At 36.5% G+C, this 19,614-nt stretch overlaps 1 protein-coding gene across 9 annotated transcripts in view; it reads right to left on the bottom strand.

Annotated features, from left to right (window-relative positions):
* The window catches only part of SOX6 (SRY-box transcription factor 6), a 383,001-nt gene that overhangs the window by 25,859 nt on the left and 337,528 nt on the right, over positions 1–19,614 (bottom strand). For all 9 annotated transcript variants that reach the window (XM_064452625.1, XM_064452623.1, XM_064452624.1 and 6 more), the window contains one exon: positions 8,851–8,959. In XM_064452625.1, the coding sequence (XP_064308695.1) occupies positions 8,851–8,959 (109 nt within the window). The remainder of the gene's footprint in view (positions 1–8,850; positions 8,960–19,614) is intronic.

Genomic DNA, 19,614 nt, shown 5'->3' with positions numbered 1-19,614 from the left:
ATAGTGTAATGTCCCATCCCTGTTGTCTGTTCCCCCCACCCCCTTCCCATTTTGGACTACTGATTCTGTAAAACTAAATCAAAGTACAAATTAAGAAAATATTGTCCCCTTGCTACTAAGTTCTGCACTAAACGCTAGCTTAGATACTTGGCATAGCTATGTGGAAGAAAGGCAGATGCTCTTAAACACTTTTGCATTGGTGAGATCCTGAGGTTCCTGAAGGAGAAAATGGTGTGCAGTATAAACTTAGAGGACAGTATAAACAGAGGGCTTGTCTGAATCTGTATCAATTGCTCATGCTCAGCCAGAATGTATGATGTTCTCTCCATAATGTATTCATATTTCTGCTCCGCTCCTTGTGTTCAAGGAGGTATGGAAGAAGGGCAAGATTCCTGCCTACTCCATGCATTATGAAATAATGGTGGCTTTCTCCATCAGCTGAAAATTCAATTGTGCCTGGAAATTTTATGCTATTTTAGGCAGCTTCAAGATCCTTTTGCAATATTGGAGCAATACAAAGACATGTGCAGAGCTAAGAATTGGGACCATGGGGTGTTTTACACCTGTGGTGGCTGTGTCTGAGTGTGAAAAAATGTTTTAAATCACTGAACTACATTTAATTTTTCACTCGCTCCACTTAAAAATAGCGAAGCAGACTGACTGATGCTTTCAGCATTTGTGACAATAATTTTCTCATGGGCAAAGATTTTCTGTGTAAAACTGCAGCCCACAGTTACTTTTTACAGCCTTGTTCTAAATTCCTAAAAGTAATGTTTTACTATATAATGGAAATTGTGACAAGCCCTTAACCATGACTGTGCTAATAGGCACCCCTATGTAAAACTGAGGGCTTTGTAACAGCGGTTGGTTGTACAACGTCAGAAATTCTAACTAGAATTTTTTAAAATAAAGGTACTATTCTATAAGAACAAATTACTGTAGCATGGAAACAGCAAATGAAAAAGCCTCATATTTAGCAGTAGGAAAAAAATACCTAAGACAGTTGAAAATGAAAAGGTAAAACTTGTGGAGGTCATCCAGATATATTATTCTGAAAGTGAGAAGCATACTATATGGTAAATATTAGTGTCTTGAGAGGAATAAGTTTCAATGCCATGGGAAGATCAGTCCGCACACCGCCAGCTCAGATTTTTCAGTACTCAGTGGGAGTTCCCCCTGTAAAATGTTATGGGGATTCTGGCAACAATGAGATTCATGAAGTGGTTGCCATCAGAAAAGTGATGGGATGGTTCTTAAAGACAGAACATCTTATTCCTATCCCACTTACAGGCGTTGAGTTACTTCAGGGCTGAGGAGCTGAATCTCATCCAATACAACTGAAATACTGTGCCTAAGTACTTTATCCCAGATTCCTGATCTGTTGTGAGTTATTCTGAAAAATTTAAGTGTATCACTCAAGTATCAGGCACAATCAAATAGATTCATGGGTATTAAAAATGGCAACCACAATTAATGTGGGCCACCTTTTAACATCTGGTCTAATTCATTAAGATGATTTATTTTATCTTTAAATAATGAAGATACACTTATGGGATTTTTTTAAATCAAAAGACCTGTAACAAAACTTCAGGAGAATAAAAATTCCAGTACTTGAGTTTACTGCATTCTCTCCGGAAACACTTCTTTGTTTTCAGACAACTTTCACTGTTTTCTGATTTTCATCTTTCCTCTCTCAACTGCGCCATAGCAACTATTACAAATATTTATATGTGACAAATACTGGCTGGAGAGGCATTCTTTCCTCCAGTATTTATGAGCATTGTCCCAAAAGTAGGTGATGCTTTGTCATGCATGTACTACCTGCTGTTTACACCTCTGCATAGGAGAATGTTAAACAGGTTACCTCACAGGTTTGGATTGTGTTGGCAGCCTGCCAAGATTGATCTGCCTACAAATATATGGTTCCCTTTCACCCATCTCTTCAGCTGCTCAAAGTTAACCTATTTTTGAAGTTAAGAAAGAACTGCATCACCCTTCTGTTTAAGGAATTATTTACTATTGGGCATATATGACAATGTTGAGGCTTTGAGTATATGGTAGAGGTGCTCTTTTAAGAAAGTGTTGATCTGTTTTTTACTTAATAGATTTGCCAAACCCAGGCACTTGTCATGATGTCTGCTCTGTTGCCACAGAAGGAGAAAATGGAGCTTTGGCAGACAGAAATTTGGAGCTGGACAAGGTGGCAGTTTCTCCTCACCCTTAGATATCATGCCCGTGTTCCCTTTGTAGCTCCTTTTTCTCATGTTTCTCCCTACATGGACAAGAAACTATCCTCTACATTGCAAAGACTCCCTGTCTTCCCCCAGTTAGCTCATTCCTCTCCTCCACGATTCCACATTCACTGCTGCTGCTGCCATTGCAGCCATTCATTGTTTACCACGTTCTGTATACTGATTAAATCCGTGATGATGCCTAACACAATTGCTTTCTTTCTCTGTCATTCAATTTCCCTTGCTTTCGGGCAGCTAGAATCTCCCATTGTACTATAACATGCCTTGCAACATGGCTAGCCCAAGTCAAATATGAATGGGAAGCAGTAATCTCATGCACATAAAAAGACAGACTGCTTTGTATGAAGCAGGAAATATTGAGCAATTCATTGGCTTTATGTGTTTGTCAGCAAACACACAACCTGATACGCTGCAGAACTCGGTTCTTAAGCTTACTGCTGAATAGAAATATGTTCTTTTAAAAGGAAAGGTGAGCTTGTGCTCCTCCAAGCTTGGGCTGAGGTCCAAAATCAGGTTCATATGTGTATATCTGAACTGGAATTAATAAGATCAAGCTAGGGCTTACTACTGGAACCAGCCTATTACCAATGGTTATGCAGCTTGCAGTCCCCAGCTGACTTGCATTCAGCCTACTTGGAACGTGATCAGACAGGTAAGGCTTAAAGCTATATTATCTCAAACAGTGACCAGGTATATAGAAAACCACAATCTTTAAACCAAGGAACTTAGAAATTAAAGTAAGAGACAGCAGGCAGGACAAGGGAGGACACGGGCACTAAGGAGGACACAGGCACTAAGTCAATAAATTTAAGAAGATGGCTGGTACCAATCCCATGCTGAGGACTCCAAGGTACCTCTTAATGACTGACTCAAAATCTACTTTTCGTAGCAAAGGTTATCCTTTTTGAAACTTTGAAAAGTAATAGTCTAATACAAGGAAAAAGTAAATACATAGATACAGATAAAGTGGACAGACAAATCCCACCACATTATTAAAAACTGCTTTTAAATAATCTAAACTAGCAGGCGGGTACTTATCCTCAGAACTATGGTCCATGCTTAACACACACTGGTAGATTAATATCAAAGAAAGAAGCAGCAAGTGCTAAGCAAAAAGTTTACAGAATCAAGAAAACTACCACATGAGAAACAGAACAAATGAAATCACAACAGGACTAAGAAGAAAAGGTCTTTGTGTGTGTTGTCCCAAATTGCAAATTGTGAAGCCAAAGGATTAACACACAAGCCCCCATTTCTAATGTATTAACAGAAATGAACATGGAACTAAATGTTAAGCACTAATATGGCATTTTCATCTGTTTCCATTTGCTTTCTAAAAATGAATTTAGTTAAGCAATGCATCTGATTTTTCACTTAGGAAAACAGGACACAGAGAAGCTATTTCTCTTTTACAAAATCACACAGTGAGGCAGTGGCAAAACAATAACATTCAGATGTTTTTGCCCTGAGCCCAGGATCCAGTCAAGAAAACTATATTTTAACAGATCCAATTCTTTGGCAGGAATGAAGACCAGGTCTTGATGGCATTTGAATCCTGACTATTACTGCTGAAGCAAACCACAGTGCAACCTGAGCTAAGGTAAAATCAGTAATTGTCAACATGAACATTAGGTCTATTCTGCAGATTTCTATCTACTACAAAACAAAATCTTAACATACTTCCTACAAATTTCCAAAGCATTTGACCACAACCACAAAACCAGAAGGATCCATAAACATAGAGCACATTATACAAGCACAAGATCCATAAACATAGAGTACATGATATGATTCAAAAGCAGCAGCAGTACCACTAAAAGTGAGCATCTGTGAAAGGAATATCTTTTTTAGAACTTCAACCAAAAAACCATGTGCAGACTATCCAATATTCTGAGATAACTATAAAATAAATACTTTAGGTTCCCTCACCTGGAATTTAAACAGCGCTGACCTATGGCTCCTGCCTATATTCTACACACTGGTCAGTTGACGTATATCAGTTGTGTTCGGAAAGAGGTTTTAGGTACAGCTAGATTCAAAGCTGTCTTGGTATGTCCATGCTAGTTAGCTGTATTTCATTACTGACAATCTCAAATGTTCAAAATTATGAAGCCGCCTACAAAAAGACTGATGTTTCCTTTAAAATGATGAAGTTTGGAGAAAAAAAAAAATCCTTGTTTAATTCTATGATTGGCTGTTGCTTATAATTTTGCTTACCAGTCACCAAACACTTATGAGGCTCTCAAATAATGTTTTTGTATTTTGCTAGCTACAAATGTATAGTATATTTTAACATGACAACTGGTATTTCCAGGTAATGATATAAGTCTAATAGGTGTGGATTATTCATCAATGGTGTCACAGTCAGTAGCAATGTTTTTGAGTACAGTCTGAGCATTATTTTTAATATAGTTAGCCTAGTCCTGCTGGTGCTAAGGAGGTAATAGAGGTGTTAGTTTATGTCATATTTAATATAAAACTCTTGTTGATGATTTTCAGGCCTCCATTCAGGTGACAGTTAGGTCATTATGAGTAACACAAGTTTTGAATACGACTTCATATACTAGGTCATCTCTGAAAGTACACCTCATTACCATTAATCTCAAAAGTCATTCTGCAGTATCCTTTCATATTTGTCTTATAACTGCATAGAGCTAAATTTAAACAATTTTAAGACTTGTCTTATAATTCATTATTTTTAAAAAATATATGTATTTTCAGCTTCTGATCAATGACCTGGTACTACAAACACTCCTAAAATTATAGGAAAATGTGGCTCTGATCGTGACAAACTGAGAGCACTGCCATATATTATAGAAAAGATATAAGGAGTAGAGAGAAATCATTGCTAGATACTATTACAAAGGCATTCCATAAAACGCAGAAGCCTGCTGATATTTGTTATAACAAATTACTTGAACCTTAAAGGCTGTGTCAAAACTATGGGAACCAGGAGCACTTCCCAGATTTGGTCCATCTTGGCTGCCTGCTGGGATGAAGCAGACATGTACCATGTCTCTGCACACTTCAGTTTCTGTTGGAAACACAGGTGTGCAGGTAGGCAGGGAGGGGAACTGCACTTCCATAGTCCCTTTGGCCTAGATCACTTGGGGGATCAGGATGGAGCCCAAACTGCACTTGCCCCCAGATTATAGCCAGAAGTGGGTGTAAATTTGGAGTCCTTGGCTCAGGAATAAATCTGTTACACCATCTTTTAAAAAAGATTAAAAGTACATAACAGTGACAAAATGGAAAGGAAGGTGTGAAACAAAGTCTGTGAAGAATATGACTATGGCTATTAGGAACCTTTGACATTCAGTTGAGATTGTGACCTTGGCAACACACTAAAATGCAAGAAGGCTCTCTTCTTAGAGGAGGCCAAAGAAGGGCAATGAAGCTGGTGAAGGGTCTGGAGAACAAGTCTTATGAGGAGCGACTGAGGGAACTGGAGTTGTTTATCCTGGAGAAGAGGAGGCTGAGGGGAGACCTTATCACTCTCTACAGTTACCTGAAAGGAGGTTGTAGCGAGATGGGAGTCAGTCTCTTCTCCCAAGTAACAAGCAATAGGACGAGAGGAAATGGCCTCGAGTTGCGCCAGGGGAGGTTTAGATTGGATATTAGGAAAAAATTCTTCACTGAAAGGGTTATTAAGCATTGGAACAGGCTGCTCAGGGAAGTGGTTGAGCCACCATCCCTGGAGGTATTTAAAAGATGTGTAGATGTGGTGCTTAGGGCCATGGTTTAGTGGTGGACTTGATAGTGTTAGGTTACCAGTTGGACTTTACGACCTCGAGGGTCTTTTCCAACCTAAATGTTTCTATGATTCTGAAGAATAAGTTGTCAAGTTTCTTAGTAACCCAGTGCTGAAACAGACACATGTAGAAGCACAAAATAACAGCAACATATATTAAAAAAATTGTGACATGGCAAAACTAGAAAGATCTGTAACAGTTTCATGACCATTAGAAGCATTACTCTTGTTGAAGGTTAACAGAGTCTCTAGCATGGTACAGTACATCAGAGGCCACAGTTTAACTGCGGATATTTCAGCAGCACTGTTTTCAATTTACTTCCTCTGCCATGCTAGAAGTGTCATCTCTTAGCTAGCTTGCCAAAGATAAAGGGCAAAACTTGGGTGATGTTTTGAATGTTTTGGGTTTTTTTTTATAACCTGTTAATATCTAAATTCACCTTGGCTACAACTAGGACAAATAAGCAGCTCAGTTTTGAACTCCTGCCAATTATTTTTTTCAGATCAGCAGAGGTATTCATCCAGCACCTCTTTTCCAGAGTATCTCTTGGCTGCTAAACAAAGTCTGGAAATCTGAATCCATTCATGAACTCAGACTTCCCATGTGGCAACACCACATGCTCAATTGCCCCACTAGCTCTAGAAAGACATGTACACTGTCCTTAAACTGGCACACATCACTGTAGCTTGGGTTACATATGTCAAAGCTTCATTCTGCACTATCTATAACAGGGGAGGCTGTCAGTACAATGAGGTGTACCAAGATACTAAATTAAGGACACTAAAAAGAGAAAGGATGAATTGAAGGAAATGAGCTAAACCAAGAAAGTTGTCAGGGACTTGATGTCATATGAACCAGTAACTGTGTATCTGTAAGTATTCTGCTGCAAATTTTCATCCTGACTGAGGGACAAAAATATCCTTCAACATGCTGAAACATGAGACCTTGCTGCAGGACGGAAATTCCTTTACAAAGCAGTTTATAAATAACTGATTAGTCAACAAGTACTTTTGAAAGTCCATGTATCTCCTAAGTCCTTTTTGCTAGGAAAAAAAAAAACATTGCAAAACACCTGTCTGATAGTTATATTTTACCTACATCCTGTTCATGATTTTTCTGTTTAAAGACAATACAGCAGTGTCCAATCACATCCAATAGAGGATGAATAAACAAAGCTCATAAATAATAGCTCCCTAAAAATGAAAATCTGGAAATTCTTGATTTTATAAGGAACTACTAAAAAAAAATATATTTTATATATGTATGGGAAAAATCTGAAATGTCTGATTAAGGTGCTAGCCTCCTTCTGAATATTGTTTGTAATAAATGGCCGATCTTGACTATGTCAAAATACTTTAAAAAAAATTTTAGCAAAAATCATGTCAGCATGTGCTCCTGATGCACATGTCAGTTCCATGTGATAAGTTATTCGTGACATTAAGTAAATAAGTAGGAATATTTTTCTGAAATAAATTTGAGAGAGGAACATCTTGGAACTGAACTTGCAGCTTCTCCATTTATAAAAGTCCTTGCACAAAATACTTTTAAATTCAGCTTTTTTTGGTTTGCCTAGAGACTGATTAAAGATAATGTATGTTGGCTGGCCAGTGAGAAGAATCAGGGCTCTAAGATGTTTTATCACAGGCATTTAATGTACTACCTATACAGTACAGAAAAGATAACATTTACATGTGCTGTTGTTGTCAGACTTCAAAATTAAGGGACAATTTGTGAGGCTGTACCTGGACCATTTATTTCTAGGTCACAGACAGAGAGAATAGAATATGTGCTCATAGGAATATTTCTTTATACAGGAAATATTAATGCCTTTTTATCAGGAAAATTCTGTCTTAGTATTTCAGGAGTCATTTGAAAATAACTCTATTTGTCAACAATCACAAGTTTATTGGTCCTATTCTTTTGATCCACAAAAAAACCCAAATTTTGAACCTGTCAGATGTTTGGATGTTAATGGAAAAATTTGGAGATGTTTTAACCTTTGCCCAAGAACAGTGGCATAACTAGAACTTTTCAGGTTAAAAAAGAGCAAAATGATTCTCAAACAGAAGTAAACTGAGGGGGCAAAATGTTGTATAATATTCTGAATAGTACATTAATCTTACTACAGTGACTGGTAGGGTTCCTATGTATCTACATGTTCTCTTCTAATGTATCATAGGGTAGAGAGGATACCAGTGGCATCCACTTCCACAGCATGCATGGTAACCTTGTTAGAGACTAAACTCAGTCTTGATAAACACTGATTTCCACCTGCAGCTTGACAATATATGCCTGATGTGTTGAACTCTCACTGAAATGAGTGCAAATGCACTGTAGGTTTATATCATGAAAAAGACATTTTCCTATAGAAAATGTGAAATATTTTTCCATTATGATTTGACAGCTGCCTATCAATAGAATTGTGCTTGCTATATCTTGAATAGTTTGTGAGTGCACTGATGGGTAGACTTCTTAAAGAGCTCTAACTTTCTTCAAGGCTGCTAAATCCTTAAAAAATGGTGAAAATATATGTATGTATATATTGCCTTGCTGAGATAATTTTCTCAATGTTTCCTACACATTTAATAAGAGTATAAAATGTAAACACTTAACTGACAGCTGCTGGGGGAAAAAAATAAGCTGCATTGCAGAAGGGCTTAGAGGGCTATACAGTCCTTTTCATATATCTACTATGGACTTAATTGCAATCTCACAAAAACGCACAGAGATCATTCAAGTGTTACCCTGGGATGTTAGCTAGACAGTACTTATGACACTGGCAGCATTTCAGCCATACCATTCTGTGATGCAGGATTCCATAACCCATAGCCAAAATTGCAACTCACCTTCTGCATCTTCTGGCCTTGTAAGATCGATGACACCAGGGCCCAGTTTTCCATCTTCATTGGGTTTTCCTGTTAACTGTGGGCCTAAATTTTCAAACCTGGTTCTTTCCTGGAAAAGAACAGAAGTAGTCTTAATGCTCCATATAGGTTAGTTCTCATTATATGCCTGTGCATATGTGTATGCACAGATACATGCCTTATTTTTTATATCTGAACAAATAATGAGTGCATTTAAATAGAATTTTAACTCAGGGACATTTTTTTACATATTCTGAATGTTTGCATTTATGAAAATCAGTTTTAAATGTGAAACATATAGAAAACTTTGAGATTATTTTGATCTGCACTGCCATAACGCATAAACGATTTTACATGCAAATACAAAACACTCTTGGCAGCAAACAGTGCTGATTGATGCTGCTCACTTCGCCTTTCCACTTATTTTCTAACTTAAACTGGAAAAGACAATCAACATTTGGTAGACATGAAAATTCAGAAGTTGAGAGTTTGTCTTAAAATACACTGCTAATTTAATGGAAAAAAGCACCTTTCCCCCACTATGAGGTTCAAGTTTGCATTCACACCTCTGAGAAAACACAAGTCTGAATTTTATGCAAGAGGCTTTCAAAGAGAAGTATTTGAAAGAAGGAATAATAGATGACAGAACTGATATTATTATTTTGTCTAGGAATTTAAATTGGACCTCAGTGGAAAGAGAACCTAAGATTTTTTTTAAAAAAGGAAGAAGAATGCACACTCCTAGACAGAAAGCTTTTGAGAGCTGGAGACCTCCATAGGAAACCTGGGACTAGAAAGTGGAAACTGAAAGGCATTTTATGCTTTAACCCAGTTCTTTAATCAAGTACTGGACAAGGGCACTATAAATGACAGTGTAATATTGTCTCACAATAGTACTCTCTGTAGTACTGCGTATCAGTAGCAAAGCGTTCAATGGTTATCATTAATTTAGCATTCTTATTTGAAGGAACATAGCATGTTTTCCCTCTTGCCTTGTTGTTTCCTCTTCAGACTGAACTTGGCATTATGTTTTACTTGTGAATGAATGAAACCTTGTTGTTCATTACTATGAAACAATATTAAATGTCATGTCAGCTTGAATTTACAGACATGAAATACCAGCTTTCAGCTCTATGAACAGTTTCTCCATGTTATACTTAATGCATTATGCAGAAATAGAGTGCTGATTGCTGTTCAGTCTATTGTTCAATGACCTAGTTCTGCGCTGCGCCTACTAGACGTAAGAAGAAAACATTAGGAGTTTCTCTCCTTCAAGATGGTTAGAAACTTGGAAATGTTGTTAAGGACAAAACATACTTGATGGCCTAGACTCCTCATTTGCTCCACCTCCAAATACATCTGCTTTCCAATGTGATTATTTTTCTATTATCATTACTTTTCAGTAATGAAAACCCACCAGGCAAACAACTGAGGAATTCTCTTGATTCCTTGTTCTTTTGATTCCTTCGGCCATGGATTTTTAAAGTTATTTTCTTTTTAATTTGTGGAGGAAGACAAGAAAGCACAACCTGACAGTGGATTTGCCACAACATGCAGCTGAGGCATTTCAGGTACTAACTGCATTTCTAAAAGTTCCTCAGAATCTTCCAGCTGTTGAACAAAATAACTCTGCATTTTCTATTTGGTTAACTTCTCCACTTATTTTCTTCTGCAAAATCTGTAGTTGATGAAGGAGCTTACATATACAAAGGAACTCATGAGAAAAGAAAGAGTTACAAATGATATGTGGCTGCAGAAAGGCACTGCAACACTAGAGGCCCAATATTTTAGTGAAAAAATGCTGTGAAATGTAACAATACATCTGAATCATCAGGATGGGATCTGTTTTACTGGTAGACAGAATAAAAAAATAATTTTGTCAAGGAATCTTGTGTTCCATTGCAAAGGGCTGATTTGCAGTTGAGATAAAAACAAAGGTCAGTACTAAGAAAACAGCTTTTGGCACATGTATTATCTCTTCCAAAATATTAGTGCTAAAAGCTTTTTCTTAAGGATGTTAATACAGCACCTGCAGTATTCTTGGAAGAACAGCCTTTAAGTGTGTTTCAGAAGAAGGAAAAATACCTTTCTGCTATAAAAATCAACAGACCCTGCTACATATCAATATGCACATTTGAAATATCTTTCTAGTCATTCATTCTCTTTGATTTTACCAGAAAATATTCTGTAAAAAAAAAAAAAAAAGAAAGTTTCTGAAAGAATATCAATATTTTGACATGGAAGGAGGAAACGGAAAATTACACTATAAGGTTCAAGAACAGTAAAATGAAAGCACTTATACCATAAACATACCTGCTCTTGTCAGACAAAGGACATGTACTTTTACTTACGTCATAAGCCCCTCCTTCTAATTCATAAAAAGCTGTAACAAAGCTAGCTATATTTAAGTCTTTGAAATGCCTTTTAGTCATTCATTTGCTTGCTTTTTTTACTGAAAATAATCTTCATAGTGATTATAGAAAAAAATTTCAATATTTGCATTGGGTTTAGACAGCGAACTGTAAAAAGTAGAAAAATGTTCCTTAATACTAATAATGTTTTTATCTAGTAAATGCCTTTACAATTCCATGAAATACAACAAATTCACATGAAATTTATTATTAGAGAGGAAACTTGTCCCACTAGGCTCCAATCCTTTTTTATGGTATTTGTCTTTGCTCCCATCTTGAATCCCTCCTAAAGAGAATAGTTACTTGCACTAAAAATCCTTTAAAAGTATACCTTTTTCCTAGTATGAGCAAGGACTGAAAGATTGATTCTGTACATAATATTCCTATATGAACAAAATATTACATACCTTCATTAAAAGTAAATGGCTATACATATATATTGGGTCTGACTGAGATGGAGTTAATTTTCCCTCTAGCAGCCCTCATAGTCCTGTGCTTTGTATTTGTAGCTAGAAAGGTGTTGATAACATGCCGATGTTTTGGCTACTGCTGAGCAGTGCTCACACAGCATCAAGGCTGCCTCTCCAACATTCCCCCCTCACCAATAGGCTGGTGGTGGGCAAGATCTTGGGAGGGGGCACAGCCAGGACAGCTGACCCCAACTGACCAAGTAGATATTCCATACCATATGATGTCTGCTCAGCAATAAAAGCTAAGAGAAAGGAGGAGGAGGCGGGGGGTGGGGAGTGGGGGCATTCATTATTACAACATTTGTCTTCTGGAGCAACTGCTACACGTACTGAAACCCTACTTCCCAGGAAGCAGCTGGACATTGCCTGCTGATGGTAAGTAGAGACTAAATCTTTTGTTTTCCTTTGTTTCCACATGTGGCCTTTGCTTTTATTAAACTGCCTTTATCCTGACCCATAAGTTTTTTCCATCTTATTTTCTCTCCCTCCCCATCCTGTTGAGGAGGGGAGTGACAGAGCGGCTTGGTGGGCACCTGGTGTTCAGCCAAGGTCAACGTCCCTCAACATAGCTATGCTAACAAATATGTTACCTACTCATGCATTATGTCTGCTCACATATACATCAACCACTGGATATACTGTTACCTCCCTAAGCTACATTAATAGAAAATGTTGGTGGGTTTGTAATAAAGTGCACTGCTATGGACAGTGCAGGGTTTTTGATCCCTGGGGAAAACCATTTTGGACCTCTGTTTTGAACTGATACTTTGTACTGGCTATGGAGCTTATACTATATAGTCACATTAAGTTTTCCCATTTAATTTTAAGAAAAAGGGTTTAGGAGATGACACTGACAACCCTTTCTCATGACTAGATCAACACAATCAATTGGAGTTTGCACTAGAAAACTGAAAGCTCTTCCCAGCACAATTCAGTTCCTTTGTGCTTCTTTATATGTTGAACACACAGTAAAAATAACCATTTCTTTAAAATGAGAAAAAGAAGAGAAAAAAATTTCCTCCTAGCAGCCAAATCTTAATTTTCCATTCTGTGATATGATTAGGCACTTATTTATGTGTTGTCACTCACAAACATGCAGAAAACGCAAAAGTTATTGAAAAAATTAAAGTCTGCTGAACTGTCTTGCAGGACTGTTGGTTCTCTAAGTGCTTTGAAATTATGATATATGAGGTAGATGTTGCATATTAAATAAAGATATTTAAATTATAAAGCCCCCGTTAGTGAGAGCTGATGAATGTTAAATGTTATGAGCCACAAGGCTGTGGCATCCATCATATTCACATATTAACACAGTCAGTGATGGAGCAGCCCCAGTGATGACAGATAGACTGCTAGATAGTTATCCCTTATTTCCAGAGTCGCCAAGCAAGCCTTTCAACCCCTTTGGCATTATTTTTAGCTTTGCATTAAATTAGCAACTTTTCTGTCATGTTCTGGCAGAAAGAATCAATTCTTCTTCACGTGTGGAAGGTAAAAGAATGATTTAGTGAAGCAAGGTGTAAAGGAAAAGGAAGTAGTAGCCTCTACCTCTGAAAAGGCTGCAAACTTCAAATGACTAGAAACAAATATAAAATTGTGATCTTGTGAAAGAACAGCAATGAAACAGTAAGCACACAATAATGGCTTTTCTCTGCACTTAGATAAAAGCTGAATTTTTGATGTGCACAGTATATTTTAATAAAATTTTATATACTATGTTTTATACACTTATTGGCTATTCCATAATAATGTGTGTGCTAACAGCAAAATTGCTCTTAAATTTATGTGTGTTATTTATATGTTCCCACGTAACAATGCTTTTTGTTGTAAAAAATATTCTGTTTATTAATGTAACTTTACAACCACTGCATCCAAGATCCGTGGTAAATTAATGACATTTTTATTATTTTATAGTGTCATTAAATTTTTACTGATCACTCCATCAAACAGAAGCAATAAAGGCCATAATGCAAACTGGGACACTTAGATCAGGGGAGCAGGAAGGCATTCCATATAGTCTGAAGTAAACGGCTTGCTATAAATGATATTTATACCATCTTTAAGGATGTGAGAATACTTGGACAAGTTTGGCAAAACTGTTTCTGTAGTATCGTGGATTGTGTACTTAAATAACAGTTTACTTGCCAGCAAGACAATTTTTTTTCAAACCATATGCGAGAAGATGACTGATTGCATCCATCTCTTGAAAAATAATATACGAAATGTAATAATACACTGGGCGCCCCTCCCTTCTGGATTACCAAGACTGATCCGACTATACCCATGCCTCAAATTATTTCAACATGCTTGCTTTTTCCACATCTGAAAAGTATGCTTAGTCTGAAATGGAAAATGGCATGCATGCTGATCGTTGTGTAAAAGATTTAAAATATATATCTTTTTTTGCAAACAAATACTTTTTATTTAAGTAGACATGTTTGGACAGTGATGTAATACCCTTTATTTCAGTAGTCTAGCATGGAAGTAGTCACCAACATTAATTTAAAGAGCCAGTTTCTAGAAATGGAATTAATACAGGTCATTCAAAGAAGACACAGGGCATGTGACTGAAGGGATATTATTTCTTCTGAGTACTTTAGTTAGAATGACTACAAACAATTAGCACATGTTGTCTTTATGTACAAAATGTATTTAAATTGAATTATTCCATAGTAAATGTTCTAGTAGCTTATTTGCTAACTGTGATCTATTCCCTTCATGTACCATGGACAGTAAACAACAGGCAAACAACTTACTGTATTCAAAACATAAAAAGGACATTTGCAGTAGAACACAGAGAAAATGATTCCCAGTTTGAATAACGAGGAATCACAAAACCATTTTTTTCCCCCTGGAAAGTCAATATACAAACAGCCCAAGATTTTCACCACCTTCTTACTACTTTTTAATGGCTAGACTGAAAAGTTAAATTACCCTCCACTTAGAATCTTTTGCAACATCTTGGCACAGCAAGGATAATTACAAATTGACTTTCAGCCTTATCTCTGGATATTTTAGTTATTACGGGTGGGAAGTTTAAACATTAACCTTATTACAACAATGTCAATCATCTTACTGGTGTGCAAGCATGCAACTGCTGGAATTCTTTGGATGGCAAAGTAGATAAATACAATAGTGGCATTATTGTTACAATAAAAAGCAAGGCCCTTGTTTTTGCAGAACTGTGGTGAATATCTAGAACTTATTTTCAACATCATAGCAGCAAGAGTTGCTCCAAGAAACTGGAAATATTAAACCAGCAAAATAGGCAGACTTAATGTAGGAATGCTGATATTTTAATATATTACAAGAAAGAAAGTATATATTTTCCAACCACTGATTTACAGGCTGCATGAATGAAGGTTATATGCTGAGTCCTACGATGCTGACACAACCTGACTGTACTTTATTTTTCATGCAAGTGAAATACCTGAATTCAGTGATCTCAGGAATGAAAAAGGGACAGTTCAGTGAATTTTCACCCTGACATACCGCTGTTTTCAGTTTTTGAAGACCCCTATACTGTTCATAAACTGTTCCAGTACTATATTTGTATGTAGAACATACAGCATGGACTAGTATCCCTCCCACAGACTACATATTTGTGTTACAGTACAGTGCCTCAAAGCAAACAGCTTGCTTGAAAAGATGCAGGGAGAGAGAACCATTAGGTCCCCTTTTAAACATATTCTTCCATCTTAAAGTATAACTGAAAAATAAGGGATTAAAAGCAGATAACAGGGAATTCACACTAAAATTTCTTTGCCTGACTGGCAAGCCTCAGCTGGCTTCCACGTGACCATGTGACATATGCAAGACCATCACAAGCAGAAAATCCTCCAAAGTTGTTCAGTAACAGAATTTCATAGTGATTGTCATGATATGGGACTTTCCTTTTCTAATACCCAGGTTCTGGGGTCAAAATTGAGAACTGCAATTTCATCAAAATTTAAAGTATCTACAAAAACGTTTGAAACTGGAGTACTAAAGGGAAAAAATTCATCAGATAAATAAATGAAAACCTAAATGTACCTACTTGTGAACACTCTCCTTAGCTAATTATTTTGGAAGTCTGATTTTAAGGATCAGAATTCCTAGAGCCTCTAGTTAGTCTGAACAGTAGCCATCTTGATCTCCAAACACAAATAAGAAGGATTTAGGTGAATTCCCTGACCATTTGGAGCATTCAGCATATATTAATAAGTCAATAGACTTCAGTGCATTGAAGGTTGCCTTTAAAAATAAGTGTATGAATTTTAAAATATTTTTAAAAATAAGGAAAAAACTCAACCCAGATAGTAAATGTTTCCACCTAAGTAGGATATAATGCCCTCCTACACATGAAGTATTGACATACCCATAAGTATTGCCACACTTGCAGGCCCTCCTAAGCTATGGATCTGCCCTGGTTAGATTACTTTCAACAGGATTACTGCACTTACTGAGCCCCCTTAACCAAATGCTTTATGTCTTTGTTCATATGGTTTTAATATGGTTTTAACCAATTGCAAGGTTATTTATAAGTTTGCAACTCCCCAGTAGTTAGAGTTATGAAGCGTTCAGACTTAAGCATATCCAGTTGTGTGGTAACCCAACTACTGCTTTCATGCGGTTTCCAACTTTTTATTCATGCACAAAGGCATGATGCATGGCAGTATCTGAGAACTTTCTGATTAACTCTTTGTTTCAGCAGCAAATTCATACAGCAGCCTACAGTAAAATTACACATCAACTAAAATTTAAAGGTTTAAAAAAAAATCACACAAAATGTGGAATTCCATCTTAGACTGAGGAGAAGGCATTAGTCCTTGAAAAATGAAGGGACAATGAATTAAATTAACAGCTGGTAAATGAAAAGCAAACAAAAAGAGTTACTCCTTTACACTCTGCATAATACGGCTCTAGAATTCGCTAGAGGTCAGAAAGAGTCCAAAGCTTGGGCTGTCACTTGTTTTTAGGAGAGCTGGATAATTTTATGACTGTTAATAACATTTGTAGTAACACGTGCTAAGATAATCAAATCTCATGTTCCAGAGTGTAAGCTGTTTGACTGTCGGGGTCAAAGAGAAATTCCCTCATTCTCTCTGCTGCTCCCCTCCCTCCTGACCAACATCCACAGATGATTAACTGGGAGCCTTCTACGGAAAGAAGTTAATTTTCTTTTGTAACATTAGGTATTGCTCACTAGACTTAAGGGAGAACTGGTAAATGGTATAGACCAATCTGTTTACCTTGTAATAAGAAAGGATCTGAATGCAACCATTTAAAAAAACATATTTTCTTTAACTGAACACATACATGTGCATTTCTGAGAGACAGACAAAAATAAACACAAATTACAATTGACAGACACTTCTAAGAAATAGCAGGACTGGGTTTGGGTTTTTTCTCCTGTGCTGTAAAGTGACTAATGGAAGCAATTCAATAGCTACTCTTGGACCTTCAGAATGATCATTCAAATTTCTAACATTTGAGTTACAAGAATAAATGCATAAGGATATGGGAAAACAAAGGTTTTTCCTAGTAGACTAAATATTATAGAGGAATAATAATACACATTTTGCTATATTTCAGTTTAATTTAGCAGCTGGTTGGACCTTGTCAGTTATGGTCTTGTTTTCACCATGTATTTAAAAATGGAAAAATTGAAATGCCATAAAAGTGTACAGAAATACTTCTACCAAATTTAAACAATGCCATGATTCTGTATATAGATCTGCATGCTTCCCCAAACTTTTCTGTTTGTGACTAAATTTCATTAAAAGTATTGTCATGCATTGGAATCAGAACAGAATTTAGAAGTTCAGAGATCTGGTTACTAGCCTCAAAACTGTGAATCTCCTTTTCTCTTAATCTTCTAGTAATATATTCCAGGCTGAAAACACAGCTTTAGCAAGAAGCCACAGCAGTATAACAACCAGCAAAACTATTCTAGGTTCAGCACAACAATTTTTTTGGAATGGAAAAAAAAAGGCAGAAAAGAAGTCACCAATTTCAATTTCATTGTGGTGTTCTGCAAACCTCAACAGCACAAAGCAAATTCAGCTGCCCTCCACACAAAGTTGGGAAAAGAGAGGTCTTAAAAAAATATCCAGAACACACACAGACATACACAGACACCACTGGTCAAACATCTTGAGAAGCAATATCATTGTTCTTTTTGAACAATAGGGAAATGTAAGCGCATTGAAACAGATACATATATATGTTTGATTTTAAATGTCTAAAAGCTAAGAGAAAGACAGATGATGTTCTCATATATACTTTCATTCCATCACTTCAACTGTGCCTTATAATAGGCACATATCAGATTTTGTGACATGATTGACCAATACTGGAAAAACCGTGATAAAAGTGGACTACATGATGCAATAATCCATTATGAAATAGTAATAAATGCACTTTTCTTACTCTACACATGGGTAGTAGTTATAAAGAATTAAAAGCAAACATTTCAAATACTCTATTTGCAAGTATTTTTACAATTAAAGGTCTAAACTTCAGGGAAATCTGAATCTGAGTTTTGTGCATTTTATTACAGCAATCTTTGAACATGAATAGTGTTGCATATGGTATGTATAGATTCCAGTAGCTCCATTAGGGTAAATCCTCCAGGGCTTTGGAAGTACAGATACCTAACCCAGATACTCTGAATGATTCACTAGGGGTACCTACCCCTTTCGTTTATCCCTATAAGCAATGCAGGCCTCTAGACATGGCTGTTCCATCCCATTTTCAGGAAGCCACCTGAAGTAGTTAAATTGGTGATGCAAAAGACACTTGGGCTTAAATGTTCATATTCATATTTAAGATTAGAAATGCAGTCAAGACAGTTAGCAAAATCCCACCAAATGCTACTGTCTTCAAGTACATGCCTTGCACAGGTTGTAAATATATAATTGCATTCCATGCATGTAAAGAATAAGTAGGCTTTTTCCGTATTTATCAATCTGATTTTTTTTTATTTTGTAGCATTTTAAGTATACTTTTTCAAGGTTGAATTTTATGATGGCTGCTTATATATTACTGTGTTTATACTCAGGTCTTTTTTGTTATGTTTAGAGAGAAAAGAAACATATCACTAAAGAGTAAGGATGGGTGACAATGGAACAATGATAATAACATCATTATGCAGTGTTTTGCCTCTTGTACCCCCATCACTGCCATGTTTTTCTCTGATTATTTCAGCCTCAGGAAAATATGCTGCTTAGTCTTTATGTCAGGAAGGAAAGATTACTGTTTGCATGATTACAATATCAAGTGTGATATATGTAATGCCTGTGATAATATAGATGTACCCCTCAACTAGCTCCTGTCTTTAATCTTCATTCAACAGGAAAACAAAACAAAACAAAACAGTGAGTTGCAAATTCTTGCAGCCTTGTATAGGCCTTAATCTTGTAAGGTGCTGAGTACTTTCACTCCAGTCCAACAGAGGCCTCAAGGACATGGATAGTCACTACTTAACTCCAGGGGAATACTTCTGTGCTTATATTAAGAATGGATTACTGTTCACTGAGTCAGGGCCAAAGTATGTAGTTCTCATAGGTTTACACTGAATCTGAGAATAAAATCAGAAAACTTCTTTCCAGGCTGAAAAAGATGCTTCCACCTTTTTATTGATTACTCCTTTTTCCCTTTAAGACAGGTAGGTTGAAGGCCTTCTAGTATGAAGAAGAACTATTCTTGTTTAGGAATAAAAGAATAGAAAGCCAAGAACACAGTCCTCTAAAAGGATTTATGCAAGTGGACAAAACCTTGCATTAACAATGTCCTAGCTGAAGGCAAAGGAACAATTCCCTATGAGTGAAATTGCTATATTTACTTATTTTTCTAATACAACCAGAACCAAGTTGCTCATAATT

The sequence above is a fragment of the Phalacrocorax carbo genome, chromosome 5 (assembly GCF_963921805.1).
Source record: "Phalacrocorax carbo chromosome 5, bPhaCar2.1, whole genome shotgun sequence".
NCBI lineage: Eukaryota > Metazoa > Chordata > Aves > Suliformes > Phalacrocoracidae > Phalacrocorax > Phalacrocorax carbo.
This window is presented reverse-complemented; position numbering and strand designations above follow the sequence as displayed.